We start from the raw sequence: 16,585 nt of genomic DNA, 5'->3' as shown, positions 1-16,585 counted from the left end.
TTCTACAATCCTGTCCAGACATACACACTGACAGGAGCGTAACTAGAAACCTCAGGGCCCGGTGCAAAAATCTGTTAAGAGCCCTACATCTGCTATAGAGCAGAGGTGACCAATAGGTCGTCCCCCAGCTGCCTTACAAATTATGTTTTGCCAGCTGTGGATCTGCAATTTACCTAGTCTCACAGGGTTCTATTTTCATGCAGTATCTGTGAATCTAGGCATGTTTTTCTATGGAGTTTACTTGTGTGAATGTTTGTATTTGTGTATAATGCTGATGTTTGTGTGTAGTGTTAGAATTTAAATGCAGGGGTGTGTGTAGTGTTTCTTGCATAGTGTTTGAATGCAAGATTTCTTACGTGATAGTGTATAAATGCATGGGGGGTGTTTGTCTGTAATTTTGGCATGTGAATACAGGGGTGTGTTTGTGTGGTTTTGGTTTTTATTGTATGTATTGCGGCTATTGTGTACTTACTAAAACTAAAACAGCAAAAAGTTACTAACTTATGTTGCAAAAGTTATGAGCACTTTAGCTCTCCATACAGATAGTTTACCCCAAAGCTTGACTAGCCACCACACTAGGACATACCGGTCCTGCATTCCCCCACAGTGCACATGGACTGCACCACTCCCCTCTCCCCCCCCCTGGGGACTTATTATTACTTTCTTTATTTGTTGGTTTTCTTCCTTTACTCACACTAACGCCTGTGCTTTTTCCCTCCTGGATAACCCCTCACTTTCTCATCATTTAAACAACTATGGTATTCAGAGTTGCAGTTACACTTGATCCCACCACAAGATGTGGATATAGCTGGACTTATCCACATCCACATCCACATTCCTGACTTCCATCTTGGTACATTGGCCTCATAGTTCATGAGAATATAGGAACACATAAGCATTCCCTGTATGCCACCAAACTATGAAACTTTACTCGCACAACATATGGGAATTAAACACCCCACATAAGCGTAGAATGCTTATGGACGAGGCCAAACAGATCAAAGCTCACATCCTATGCGTTCAAGAAGCACACTTTGTTAAACTCAAAATCCCATCCTTTGGTACCAGAGATTATCCTATACAATACCACGCTGCACATACATCCAAGTCGAGGGGGGTATCCATCCTTCTCCACAAGTCTCTATCATTCAAATTACTTAAGATCAAAGTTTATAGTCAAGGCAGGTATATAATACTCACATGTAAAATCAACGACATAGAATACCTAATAGCGAATGTGTACAGTCCTGATACCAACCAAAGGAACTTTGTCCATAAAGTCTTAAACAAAATAGGGAAGCCCCACACTGACCAGATAATCATCTGTGGAGATCTGAATCATATACTAGACCACAATCTAGATTCTTCTTCTAAAGTCAGAAACAATAGCCTTAAAACACAGTCTCAATTCATAGCTAAACTTATCACTGAATTCCAATTATACAATGTGTGGAGAACCCTTCACCCTTCTGACCCTTCTACTCGCACCACTCTTCAGCACACAAAACCTACTCTCGCATTGATTATGTGCTCACCTCTGCCCCTATACTTTGCAGAGTGATTCACTGCACCATAGGTGACATAGTATGATTGGACCATGTCCCGGTCTTACGTACCATCACTGCGGAATTCCCTACAAGGTGGCGCCCACCTTGGAAACTCAATGATACGTTATTATATGACGAACAGTTTAAGGGGAACATAGACGTTGAGATACAGGCATATTTTGCTACTAACACTACTGCAGACACCTCCGCCTTCACACAATGGTTGACACATAAAACGGTTGTGCGGGGCTTATTCCTTAGCCAAGCATCACATCGCAAGAGAGCCACTGCTGCTCAACGTCTGTCACTCTTACGAGCTCTGAGAGATGCGACTACACAACACTGTATAATGAAAGAGCTTGGTTAAGTATACTCTCTCCCTTAATCGCCTCCCCATCCTCTCTTCACTCCTTACTTTTCCTAATTCTCTTTTTCTCTGTTGTAAGAGAAAATCGTTCACATGATGTCTACATGTCCAATCATGTTTGGTACATTTATACAGCGTGATTCACAGCTTGTAAACATTGTAACTGATGTCTACAAGCTGTGAATCACGCTGTATAAATGTACCAAACATGATTGTTGTAACGATGATTGAAATGTTATATAGTCAAATGTACAATGTTTATTTGTACTAATATATACAACTGTGAATGAACAAAATTCATAATAAAAAAAAGTAAATACAAATACACTAAAATAAGTCCTGCGCTCAGACTCCCACTACTCCTGGGCAGCAGCCATCACCATAGTAAGTACACAATAGCCGCAATACATACAATAAAAACCAAAAACACACAAACACACCCATGTATTCACATGCCAAAATTACAGACAAACACCCCCCATGCATTTATACACTATCACGTAAGAAATCTTGCATTCAAACACCAACACTACACACACCCCTGCATTTAAATTCTAACATTTAAATTCCAGACCATTCCAAGTGGAGCTGGTGTCTTGCGCTGGGATTTGTGGTAGGCGGAGTCCCCACTTTCCCAAGACAGCCAAACCTTCATCTGGAGTTTGCAGGGCCATGATGGTTCCGTTTCTTATGGCCAGGATCTTATTTGTGTATCCCCATTGCTACCTAATATTGTTGCTCTTGAGGGTGTTGATGATCTGGTGGAAGGAGCAGCGCCTCCGCAGTGTGGCAGTGGAAAGATCTGTAAAAATCTTGAGTGAAGCATAGTCGGCCGGTAGATCTCCCCTCGTGTGGTTGTTTCTCAATATGATTTCCTTCACATGATAGTAGTGGGCTCGCAATAGGACATCTCGCGGGATCATTGCAGCCAGGTGTGTCGGCTTAGGCACTCGATGTACCCGGTCCAGCAGCATCATGTTGGTAGGCACTTCAGGCACAAGCACTTTAAGCAAGCCGTGGACGTAAGTAGGTAGCTCCGTTGCCTCAACAGACTCCGGGTTGCCTCTCAGCCGCAAGTTGTTTCGATCCTCAGTGTCCATCATTTTAGAATTCATGGAGGTAAGTTGTTGCTCCAGCCGTTGGACATGATCAGCCAAATAATTATGGGCTGAGGCGAATTCAGCCACCTTGCTTTCGTTATGGGATGTCCGCGATCACAGCTCTTGGATGTCTTTGCGCAGTGTGTCATGTGAAGACCACGAGGAGATTAGTTTAGCAGACAGGGAGTCCAGCACCTCCTGTAAGTATGTTGTAGTTAGGTGTCTGTCCACAATAGGACTGTTCGCTTACGAAGCGAGGTTACTATCTTCTTAGAGGGCACCGCCATCTTGCGGCGTGGCCTGCACAGCCAGGGCCATAGGAGTAGGTTTTTGGCCGAAGAAGTTAAGATTTTCAGCCTTGGCGTGTTCCTCATTCCCTTACCCTGCGACATACTTGCGGTTAGGTGTGCAATTATAGTGGATAAGTCTCCTAATTTTGCCGTTGTTGAAGCCCAGACACCAGAGCACAGATTTAAGCGGCCATCTTGCTCGGCGGTTAGCCACGCCTCCTATTTGTATTTACTTTTGTATCACACAGCTATGTTACACCCCATGTGTTCCCTATTAAGGGTTATTAAGTATGTAGAAGTTTAGAAAAATTCCCCTCCCTGTCTCATTAAAGATTATTTTTACCTGAAGCTAAAGAAAGCATGGTAAATTGTTGGTGTAGGATTCACCTAAGAGGTATGCCTTGACGTGGCAGGTAAGCTTAAAATCTAATGGCCATTGGAGTAATACTAAAAACCTTCAGTTATTTAAATATGCATAGGGATTTAGAATAGTGTGCAAGTAACTATTTCCCCCCCCCTCCCCCAGTCACCTGGGGGAGGGGGGGTTATTTTATTTTTTTATTTAGGGCCCCCAACCACCGCTCAGGGGTGGGGGCCAGGGAGGAGAACATTAGGTCCCCCCTAATTAGTATTTTAGGGCCCCCACCCACCGTTCAGGGGTGTGGGTCAGGGGGGAGGACATTAGGTCCTCCCCCCTCATTCTAATTTAGGCCCCCACCCACCACTCAGGGGTGGGGGCCAGGGAGGAGAACATTAGGTGTGTGTCCCCTAATTAGTATTTAGGGCCCCACCCATTGCTCAGGGGTGGGGGCCAGGGGTAGAGGACATTAGATCCCCCCCTCATTCTAATTTAGGGCCCCCACCCACTGCTCAGGGGTGGGGGCCAGGGGGAGGACATTAGGTCCGCCCTAATTAGTTTTTAGGGCCCCCACCCACCGCTCAGGGGTGGGGGCCAGGGGGAGGACATTAGGTCCCCCATTCTAATTTAGGGCCCCCACTAACCGCTCAGGGGTGGGGCCAGGGAGGAGAACATTAGGTGTGTCCCCCCTAATTAGTATTGAGGGCCCCCACCCACCGCTCAGGGGTGTGGGCCAGGGGGAGAGGACAATAGGTCCCCCCCACATTCTAATTTAGGGCCCCCACCCACCGCTCAGGGGTGGGGGCCAGGGGGAGGACATTAGGTCCCCCCATTCCAATTTAGGGCCCCCACCCACCGCTCAGGGGTGGGGGCCAGGGGGGAGGACATTAGGTCCCCCCATTCTAATTTAGGGCCCCCACCCACCGCTCAGGGGTGGGGGCCAGGGGGGAGGACATTAGGTCCCCCCAATTGTTTTTTAGGGCCCCCACCCACTGCTCAGGGGTGGGGGTCAGGGGGAGGACATTAGGTCTCCCCCATTCTAATTTAGGGCCCCCACCCACCACTCAAGGGTGGGTGCCAGGGGGAAGACAATAGGTCCCCCTCCCGTTATTTTACTTTAGGGCCCCCACCCACCACTCAGGGGTGGGGGCTGCGGGGGAGGAAAATAGGTCCCCCCATTATTTTACTTTAGGGCCCCCACCCGCCGCTCAGGAGTGGGGGCCGGGCAATAGCCGGGCAATACTCGCGGTATAGCTAGTAGGGGCACAATTTACTAATACTAAGTAAGTTTTACTTAGTATTAGTAAATTTGGCTGAAAGACCAATTTAGGTATTTCAGCCTTTTGGTAGATAACTCCCTAATACCGTGGGAATTAGGGAGTTATCTACCAAGCACTGCAAGAGGCGTTCCGAAATTCCGAAGTCCCAAAGTTGCCGAAGTTGCCGAAGTTCTGAAGTGCCGAATTTCCGAAGTGACGAATTGCCGAAATTACCGAATTTCCGAAGTGCCGAAGTTGCCGAAGTGCTGAATTGCCGAAGTCCCGAATTTCGGAATGCCGAACTGAACCGAAAAGTGCAAACACACAAATGCAAACACACTGAACCTATATTTTAATCCAGCTCTCTCGCCTGTGGTCTTGTAGTACACATTTTAACTGCCTTCCCCCAAACGCTGGTGTGTTTGGCTCCAAAGGAGCCTGCCTCTATCCCTTGTGTGGCAGAATAGATGGAGGGTTACCGGAAGGGATGCAGCCCATTTACATATCACCACTGGACCAGCAGGGACCTGGATGAGGCGTAGAGTTGGTGCTGGACTCTATGCAGGGCAGCAGCAAGTGAGCAAACTAAGTAATGTAAGCTGCCTGCAGCTGCCCTGCTTGCACAACCTTTGTGACCCTGCAAGTTCTGCCAATGCACACTGCTATATGGACTATTTGAGTGCCTGATCTCAGTACTTACCAGAGTCTACTAATTTAAGCTCTAGTTTATTTTCTATATATATACCATCTATCTTGTCATGTTTTATCAGAGTCAGCCTATAACTGCTTGACATTTTTCCTTTCTAACAATACATGACCATTGAGATTTGCTATCTCTGCTGCCCTGCATACCTCCCTGCACAATATGGTCACAGTAATCCCGAAAATAGATGCATTAATTAATCAAAAACCTGTCTGAACACCTTGTTATAACAGTGTTTGCAGAGACTATCCAAATTCCATTATACAATAAATGTAATGATTAAATAATTCAACATCCTCAGCATTACATATTTATAAAAGTGTTTGACTGTTGAGATCACATAATACATCAAAAGCTTGAATCCATTAACTTGCATATATATTTTTTTGGGGGGAAAAAAATATGAATTCTTACCTTTCCCTTTTGCTAGGTTCCTGTTATATCCTACAGGACTAAAGTATTCAAATATAAAAACAGCCACAGCCGATACAATCAGAAGCATTACAAACATCATGACCCAAACCGAAGCACTAAATGGTTCTGAAAAAAAATGAAAGAATAAAAGAAAACATATGAATGAGCACGTTTAGCTTTTTAAGCATTATTGATACAAGTCCTTTAACTGTCACATACCAGATGACACTATAGTCACAACTTAAGCTAAATGAAGCAGTTTTGGTGTATCCATCATTAAGTTTTGGTGACATATTTACCTCTAATATATTAGCAAAAAAAATCATTACATATAACCTCTTCTTTCTTTCTCCCCTTTTTTGTTTTCCTTTTAATTAACTTTCAAAGCAATAATAGAAATACACGGTGATCCTTGGTATACAGATAAGAACATAGTTAGGCAATTTTGTCTATACAATAAAAAAATCTTTAATTCTTATACATACGGTAATCATGTCAATTTACTACTGGAAGGAAACATATGTGAAAATAATCTTCACATTTGGAAGTCTGGGCCCCCCAGACAAACAAATACCCTGGAGCCATGTCACATCCATTTTAAACTTGAACAAATGTATACGTGTGTATGAACTAAACAGGTAAATTTACTAAATTGAAAGTAAAATGGCACAATATAGGCCAAAATGGCCAAAAAAATTCACCTCAACTATAAGTAGTTATATTTGTTTTGCTATTTTACTATTTTAACTGGAATCACGTGATTCTGTTTTCATTTCACTACAATAAATCTTTAGTACTCTGCAGTTGTACATTATGCAACACATAAATGAGAATTGGCATAGAATTAATTTTTTTTTTACCTAAAACAATGAATTGGAAAACAAGCTGGGTTATAGCATTTTTCCTGTTCAGCTATTTTGTCAGAAAACATGGAATGCTTGTCAGATCAATACTGTATGTGTTTGTGTAAAAACAAGAATGTCATTGTGAGTAGTGCGAGTTTGTAAATGCATATTTTTGAACAACTTCACAATGTGTGTCTAAATGAACGAGTATATTTGTGTACAGTGTTAAGGCTTGTAAACTCAATATTGTATGTATAGTGTAGTGTCAATGTATTTGTAAATGCAGGAATATATGTGTAAGAGAATATATATATATATATATATATATATATATATATATAAATATTTGTGTTTTATGCCAATTTGTCTACATGCAGAGTGTTGATGTGTGTGTGAAAATAATGGTATTTTAGTGTGGATTGTGTGATATGTCTCTACCTGTATGTCACTGTCACATGTCCACCTCTCTATTCCACTCACTATTTTTGTCTATCCCTTTATTCTACTTCAACTCATGTCTTGCCTTCTTTCCCATATCCCCACTATCCCACCCTCTTGACTCTACTTCTAAACCACCCAACAGTCTCTACCAATTTACTTGTTTATCCATCCAACATCTTTCATTATCCTTGCCATAGCAGTGTGAGACTGGCTGGCATGCTGCTGGCTCCTCTTGGTCTCTGCACATACATTATTGCAGCACATCCCATGCAGGCTCAGTATTGAGGAAGTAGCGCTATGAAAGTAGCATAGTTATATTGGGTTTAAAAAAAGCCAGTTTGAAGCTCTTTCCAGTTTTCCAACAATCCTTATTGAAACCAGAATGACAGTCAGGTCTCTCCTTGGATCGAAAGTCTGAACCACAACATATTCAAAATTATACCCCTGAATATTATGTTTTGGCAAGAATTCCCCCTGTTACTGTTTAAACATCTGTACAGACTCTGATAAAACCACCTCTCAGGCAGATAATTCTACATCTTTATTGTTCTTAGTGCAAAGAACCATTTTCTTTGTCTTAGACTAAATCTCCCTTCTTGAAGTCTAAATGATTGACCTTGTGACCTATGCATAGTGCTGTTTAAGAATAGATTTCCAGACAATGTTTTGTATTGGAGCCCAGTATATTTGTATATTTATATCATATCCCCTCTAAGATGTTTTGTTTTTTTAATGAAATAAACAGATTTAAATTTGTTAGCCTTGCTTTATAACTAAGATCTTCAATTTCCCTTATTAATTTTGTAACCAGCCTTTTTCTAGTACTAGAATATTCTTCTTTAGAACAGGTGTCCACAATTGCATGACATATTAAAAGTGTGGTGTTTCCACTGATTTTAAAAAGAGGCAAAGTTATATTTTCATCCCGAGAATCCTATCCCCATCTCTCCTCACACTGTATTGGCACTGGGACAAGATATTTTCATCTCCCTTGCATGAAGGGGATTGAGAAAGCAGAGGGATATGCTGCAGAAGCAGATGAGAAAATGGTAAACCATAACGTGGGACCCTTTATACCGCAGGAACAATGATGCTAGGCTAGTTGAATTTATCTCCTGATCACTCCAATCGGCCCACTGACGCAGACTGTCTGAGTGTTCAGTCTGCCCTTGATTAAGTAGTTTACTTCTAAGCATATTTTGCTTTCAGACATATTATTGCCAATCGTGTAAAATAAAACCAAGGAGTACAAAGGAGATCAAAGGATTTTTCTTGTCAGTACATGCAGGGCTATCGCTAATAGAGTGAAGCCCAAAGAGGGAGCAGTAGCACTCCGTAGCTGGCCAACACAGATTTAGGAGGCAGTTAACATAATTTCTAAATCATAATAAAATAATTAAAGAAAGTTGACCCAGGAAGGAACCCGAGGTGTGCCACTTTCCTATCTCACTAAACTTGAATATTGTCTATTAGCAACTCTTTGCACTCTGTATTTTAACCACTTTGTACAGTTACTTCTTGTGGGGAACAACAACTTAATAAAATCCAACTAGATCACATCCTTTGCAATGCCCACTCCACACATCTAGTGATGTCTTCATATACTAAAGTTAAACAAAATTGACATTGTTGCTAGTATATTTAATCCTGAATACATTGATATAAAAGAATCTTCGAAGATCAAAAACTAGCGGATTGGTTATTTCTGTACAAAGTACATTACCAGTGGAATACCATCTAGTGGTAGGATTCTGTTTACATTTTTTTTTACTTTATTAACTACCTAATAACTGAGGATTGTCCGAGATTCTGTAAATTCTTGACATGTGTTTATTTATGTTTAAACGAATGGCAAAATAACTAAGAATTTAGGTTTTCAGTCACTTCACGCAAATAAAAAAAATTACAGAATCACCATATAGTAAACGACTGAATGAAACTGTCAATATCATTTGATGTAATTCATTAATTTGTTAATTGTTAGTTGGATGCTGCAGCCAATTTCAGTGCAGCAACTACATCTTTTGAGCACTTTCTGACCAATCATGTGACCACAATCAATGACCAATCATGATGCAGTGCTATTTGATATTGATTAAGTGTTTCACCAGCCAATCCATGTCAAGTCTCTGCGAAATTAGACTAATCTTTACATTTAAAGGGATGACTTTAAAATTCTGTAAATAGGACTGTTATTTTTTTATATCTTGTTGCTGGAACACTCAGACAGTGAACTAGCAGCGTTGGATTGTATTCTGTTCCTTGCAGTGTGCAATAATAGAGAGAACAAATCTTTTCAGTAGTTTTAAACACTGCAGATTTTCTCACCATTTAACAACATTTTGACAGTTAATATTTTATTTTTTGCCCATGTTTTATTGCTGAAGATAAGGAAGGGAAACTACCAAGGATGGTAGTATCAGTTTAGGGTACTTAGACTTATAAAGCAAAGCAGATTTGTATCTGTTTTACAGTGACATAAAAAAGTAAAAATAATAAGTAAAATAAATAATAAATATAAAAAAATTTACAAAACGTTTTTTTTTTGCAAAAAAATACTATGCTGAAAGTATATTCCAGTTTATTTAATGCACCTTTGTTTTCTTTCTGTTTAACCCCTTAAGGACAGAGCTTCAGAAGCTTGACTTACGCTTAATGACACAAGCAATTTTTGCATTTTCTTGCTGTTTGCGTTCAACTGCAATTTGCATCTCTCTCATTTATTGCACCGACACATATTATATACTGTTTTTTAAAGGACAGAAAGGGCTTTAATTTGATATAACATATATATATATATATATATATATATATATATATATAAATGCTTACTTATTATAAAAAAAATACAGAAAAATGCAAAAAAAAGAAAAATATTGGTTTTTTTTTTACAGTTTTTGCAATCATAATGTGTGCATAATTAGTGCAGGTTAAGGAAAGTAATTAAAAATAAATTCATTTATTTGTTCTGATTTACAGAATATATAATGTGTCTGGGATTTTAAGTTTTTTTTGGTAGTTACAGGTCACAAAGCACAAGGAGTAAAATAAAATTTTAATGTGGAGCGATTTTAGAATTTGGTATATTTGTCTTGTAAGCCTAATAGCCATAAAATAAAACAAAATTGCCACACAAAAGTATATATTTATATAAAGTAGACATCACAGGCTATTTACCTAAGGTTGTTTTGACACTTTCTACGTAGCCATTTTACCGCCAACCTCTGCTAAATATTGGAGTAAAATTGTGTTTTTTGGGGGTTTTCGCACACAAACGTATAACAAAGAACTTCTCATGTGTATTTTGTAAAGTTGGTGTGTGCTATTCCTGTACAAAGTTTTATTATGTGTTCAGTTACTTCTGCTGAGTACAACGGTACCCCCATTGTATGTCTTTGGCACTATTTCGTGAAGCTACAGTGCCATATAGGAGACCTGTCCTTTTCAGTATTCACAGTAGAATTTTGAGAGACGGATTTAATGAGCCTATGCTTCCATTTGGGGTATTATAACAGTTTGACTGTTCAAAAACCCCCACAAAGGCCTACCATTTGTAAAAGTAGACACTCCACGGTATCTCATAAGGTGCATATTGTGCCTTAACATGCCCCCATTTTTTTACCATTACATGCCAAAGTATGTGGTAAAAAATAATTTTGTGCATTTTTTACATACGGATTGCATTTTTGCTGGGCATTTTGTATATTTCATATGTGCCACTAAGTTCAAACCCCCCAAATTATGCTCAGCTAAGTCTTCTGAGTAAAAGGACACCCCCATTGTATGTCTATGGCACTATTTCGTGAAGCTACAGTGCCATACAGGAGACCTGTCCTTTTTAGTATTCACAGTAGAATTTTGAGAGACGGATTTAATGAGCCTATGCTTCCATTTGGGGTATTATAACAGTTTGACTGTTCAAAAACCCCCACAAAGGCCTACCATTTGTAAAAGTAGACACTCCACGGTATCTCATAAGGTGCATATTGTGCCTTAACATGCCTCCATTTTTTTACCATTACATGCCAAAGTATGTGGTAAAAAATAATTTTGTGCATTTTTTACATACGGATTGCATTTTTGCTGGGCATTTTGTATATTTCATATGTGCCACTAAGTTCAAACCCCCCAAATTATGCTCAGCTAAGTCTTCTGAGTAAAAGGACACCCCCATTGTATGTCTATGGCACTATTTCGTGAAGCTACAGTGCCATACAGGAGACCTGTCCTTTTTAGTATTCACAGTAGAATTTTGAGAGACGGATTTAATGAGCCTATGCTTCCATTTGGGGTATTATAACAGTTTGACTGTTCAAAACCCCCCACAAAGGCCTACCATTTGTAAAAGTAGACACTCCAGGGTATCTCATAAGGTGCATACTGTGCCTTAACATGCCCCCATTTTTTTACCATTACATGCCAAAGTATGTGGTAAAAAATAATGTTGTGCATTTTTTACATACGGATTGCATTTTTGCTGGGCATTTTGTATATTTCATATGTGCCACTAAGTTCAAAACCTCCAAATTAGGCTCAGCTAAGTCTTCTGAGTAAAAAGACATCCCCAATGAATGTCTTTGGCACTATTTTGTGAAGCTACAGTGGCATATTGGAGACCAAGCCATATCAGTTTTTACAGAACTTTGAATTTTGACGCTGGGCCTATGTGCAATTTCCAAGCATCTTCGTAAGTTTTGAATTCAAACTACCCCACAAAGGCCTACCATTTCTTAAAGTAGACACCCCAGGGTATTTCAAAAGGCATATTTTGAACCTTAGCGTGGGATCATTTTTCCGCTAGCTTGTACCAGGTGTAGTGGTAATGAGCATTTTTTCTGCCTTTTTGACACACAAAGTGAGTTTGCACAGTATATTTTGCAAACCTTATGTGTGCTACGACTGTATAATACTTCATATGTTGCTCAGCTATGTCAGCTGAGTATAAAAATACCCCCGTATGTACCTTTGCCAGGTATATGTGGACATCGGAGGGGCACATTTGGGACACAGCCATTCCATTTTTTTTCAAACTTTAAATTTTTACGCTGTGCCCATGTCCCATTTTAGAGTATTTTACCAGGCTATATAATCCAAATACCCCATAAAGCCATACCATTTCTTAAAGAAGACATCCCAGGGTATTTCAAAAGGCATATTTTGAACCTTAGCGTGGGATCATTTTTCCGCTAGCTTGTACCAGGTGTAGTGGTAATGAGCGTTATTAAATTAATTTTTTAACTTTTTAAAACTTTTTTACTTTTTAAAACTATTTTTTCAACTTTTGTTTTGCTTATTTATTTTTTTAAAGTTTCCTAAACTTTCGTAAAACTTTTTTTTACAGATTTAACATTTTTCTAAGCTTTTTCTTTTACCGTTAACCCCTAACTAGCAGTAAGCAGCACTAACAGTAAATTCCCCATTTTCCCATAACTCCCACCCACCCCAGCTAGCAAAATATTTAATTATACAATATTTAAATTAGTTAATTAAATTAATTTAACCCCTGAGGGTTAAAAAATAAATAAAAGTTAATCGTCAGGGGTTAAAAAAAAAATTAGATCACAGTATAATACTGTGATCTGTATTTTGATCACTGTAGGTAGTGATAGACTGGCAGGGAAGGGGTTAATTTTTATTTGGACTGGGTAAAGGGTTTATTTTTATTTTTTATTTTTTACTTAAACGTTATTAAAACTTTTTTTAACTTATTTTTTTAACTTTTTAAAGCTTATTTTAAAACTTTTTTTAACGTTAACCCCTAGTTAGCCTAACACTAAATCCCCCAATTCCCCACTAACTTCCACCCTCCCCAGCTATCTAAATTTATAATTTTAAAATATTTAAATTAATTAATAAAATAAATTTAACCCCTGAGGGTAAAAAAAAAGAATTAACCCTCAGGGGTTAAAAAAAAAATCAGATCATATTAAAATGTAATCCCTGTAGTCAGTGATCAATAGGCAGGGAAGGGGTTAATTTTTTATTAAAATGGTAAAGGGGGGGGGTAAAGGGGGGGTGGGATTTTAAATAAACTTTATTTTTTTTTTCCACCAGGGGGCAGGATCAGCACTGATCCGTCTCCCTGCACTTCACACTGAACCCGGAAGTGCAGGGAGGCGGAAGGTAAGTATACAGAGCACATGTGCCCGCTCTGGCATGCTGTCAGAGCGGGCACATGTACTGGGACAGCCCGATCCGGTGCTCCCGGTCTGCCTCTAATGCAGAGGCAGACCGGAGCACCATTAACCCCACGATCGCCACGATTGCGGCGATCTGGGGTTAATTTTACCGCGTGACGGACGAGGTCCGTCATCCGTCGTTAAGGGTATCCCCTGGATGACGGACCTCGTCCGTCACCCGTCGTGAAGGGGTTAAGTTGTGATGTGTGTATGAAATCCAAGCATTTCCCATCCCAATCTCTTTTAAATGTTAATAACGTTTAATAAAACAATTCCAAGTAACAAATCCAAGTATGTTGGTTTAAGAAGACGGCTGTAAGTGATACTGGTCCATCAAAAGATGATGAGCCAGAGCCAATACCATCCACCATTTCAGCTGCAGGCAGAAGCACTATGGTCCAGCAGTCAAAGCAGTAAAAACCTTAGAAAGAAATGTCAGGCCCACCATCTAATATGAGCATTGCTGTATTATATTCTAAACTACAAAGAAGAGTTTCAGAATATTTTATCAGTAGAACAAGTTGAAGAACAAGTTGAAGAACAAGTTGTCAGTTACAGAAAAATGCAGTCCTAGATTGTTTGCAACTGAGAGTAGCAGCAGTAGCAGCAAGTACCTAACAAGTACATAGAGCAGTGTAGACAGAACCCTCAGCACTCCAAAAGCCAGCAGCAGCCCTATCATTCAAAGTAGTACTAGTACTATGTATATTCAGGGAAGAAAGGTAGCAGCAGCAGTAAGTACCATTATGAGACATGAGGAGGAGGGTCAGTCAACAGCACCATCTGGTAACAGCATTACCTGCTGATGTAACCTTTTCACCCTCCACCAAAAAAAGTGTTTGAAGAAATTCTAATAGACTTGGAGTATTAGTAATTGGATTACGATCCAGAAGAAAAAGAGGAGCAGCAGGAGTCTATTGTGATGACTCCATCACCTGAAATACAAAAAGAGAATGGTGGTAGTAGTAATAGTACTACTTTGACAGAGGATGCATTTACATTAACCAGTGTCACACTCGCTCATAGTACTACTTCAACAGGCAGTGGTACAACAAGCACATTAATAAGAAGTAGCAACGGCACTTCAGTGGAGAAGGAGCAGAGCAGCATTAGATTCCCCATTTCACGTCAAGCAGAAGCAGCTCTACAGTGCAGAGGGAATGTGTTGGAACATTTCAAAAGTGTGGGAGATGGGCACCTGGCAAAAGGTAGGCTGTGCGGCAAGAAGATTAGCAGGGAAAAAGTTTTGGGACATTTGACAAACGCAGGGATGAACATTCATCTCTGCATACATCACAAGGTTGTTCTGTTGCAGGAGGAGAGTGAAGGTTCAGCAGCAGCTGCTGAAACTCCCTCTGCTAGGTATGGTAGATCTGGATACCTTAACATTCATGTGATTGGCTCCATAGAATGGAGCTCGGTGGGCGTAGTTGTTCTCCTAGTATTTTGCTTTTGTTTTTTAGCCGCTCGGGCATATCGTAGTGCCAGTGAACAGGCTGAAGTAATAGCCATGGCTGCAGGTTTTTTCCCCCTACCCTCTCTGCAGGTATTTACAATTTTTATTTTTGAACATTCAATCTGGGCTTCCATATGAGGGTATTCCCAGGGGATCACATGATTATGGGCTATACAGAGCTTTAATATAGCTTGATGATATGCTCATATCGTATGGCTTTCTGGTTGCTATGTTGTTTGTTTTTCTACTTCCACGAGGGTAGATGACCTAAAGTTACACAGGTTACTCAGGAGTTCCCAATTTCAGGTATTTTAATCTTTCGATTCAATTTTGATGAAGCCTCTAGAGGCGAAATGCGTCAAGTGGGACTTTTTTGGACATTTATTTGTACCTATACATATTTTTTATGCTATATATGTTTTTTTACAATAAATGGTTAATTTTTATACTTTTAACTATTTTGTATTCCACTTTATATCCTGTTTGCTACCTGGTGCCACCATATCCTTAGGTGGGGATAGTACCACCCATGCTGTGAAAACTAGACCAGGTCTTGCTCTATAAATTGTAAGTACATTACTTTTTTTTAAACATCCCAGTTTATAGTACTTACTATACTATCAGAGTTTTCTTCTACTTTTATATTTATCATCAATATCTGCACTCGCATTTGGAGGATCAGTACCATCTCTATGATTCTATATCCTTAGACGGGGATCATACCATCCACACGCAATACAGCAGAGCTCTTATATAGCTCTATCCAATGTGAGTGGTTTTCCTACAGCTATTTAGCTAATATCTCGCACTTTATCAAATTGTATTGCACTATTATTGTTTTTCTGTTTTATTATTTTGAGGTATTTACCAGCCCTCCCTTCTCCAGGTGTATGTACCTATGATTTTTGGCGCAGTATACACCATATTCTATTTCTATATCCATATCCATAGATAGTGGAAGCTCTTATACCTTTCAAGTATGTTACAGACAAAACTTGATCACGTGAATCCATTATTCACGCTCCTGAATAACAAAATGGAAAAAATCCTAGATGACCTAGCTTAGACTGAACCTGTAGAAAACAAGGAATTGAAAGGTAGAATATGTAAAATTATGAACACCATTCTAGAGTTCATGCTGGCCAAGCTTTGTGACTCAAGAATAAAGGTTAATCTGTCATTTATATATGGAAAAATAGACTGGCAAATTTGGCAGTCCACCCATCATCATTTTTAAAAGATCCAGCAATATTAAAGATTTTTTTTACATGCTGATCCAGGCTGAAACTATTTCACTCAAGCTATATAACCAAGTTTCTTATCATCCACATAAGAAACTTGGATGCATCAAGTGCTTAGACTCCATGTCATGTAGCTCTATGTTACCCAGCCCCACATTTGCACATCCACATACAGGCAAAAGGTTTTATGTTCACCAGCATATAACATGTACAACAGGCCATGCTATATATATATAAGATTTTTTTTGTTTCTAGGGAAAACTGAATTATCACTTAGAGATAGTATTAGAGGCCACAGATCTGCAATATCCTGGATGGACGGACAGATAAGCTGGTTGACAAACATTTTCTATTTTTACAGTTTAGACTTCCAACTTTACAATTT

General features: G+C 39.6%; 1 protein-coding gene across 1 annotated transcript in view; it reads right to left on the bottom strand.

Annotated features, from left to right (window-relative positions):
• Positions 1 to 16,585, bottom strand: part of GRIN2A (glutamate ionotropic receptor NMDA type subunit 2A) — a 617,672-nt gene that overhangs the window by 115,275 nt on the left and 485,812 nt on the right. Inside the window, exon 7 of the mRNA XM_063430281.1 lies at positions 6,039 to 6,164. Coding sequence (XP_063286351.1) covers positions 6,039 to 6,164 — 126 coding nt within the window. The remainder of the gene's footprint in view (positions 1 to 6,038; positions 6,165 to 16,585) is intronic.

Source organism: Pelobates fuscus, chromosome 8 (genome assembly GCF_036172605.1).
Source record: "Pelobates fuscus isolate aPelFus1 chromosome 8, aPelFus1.pri, whole genome shotgun sequence".
In the NCBI taxonomy this organism is placed as follows: Eukaryota; Metazoa; Chordata; class Amphibia; order Anura; family Pelobatidae; genus Pelobates; species Pelobates fuscus.
Note: the sequence above shows the minus strand (reverse complement) of the source record. Positions and strands in the feature narration are given on the sequence as shown.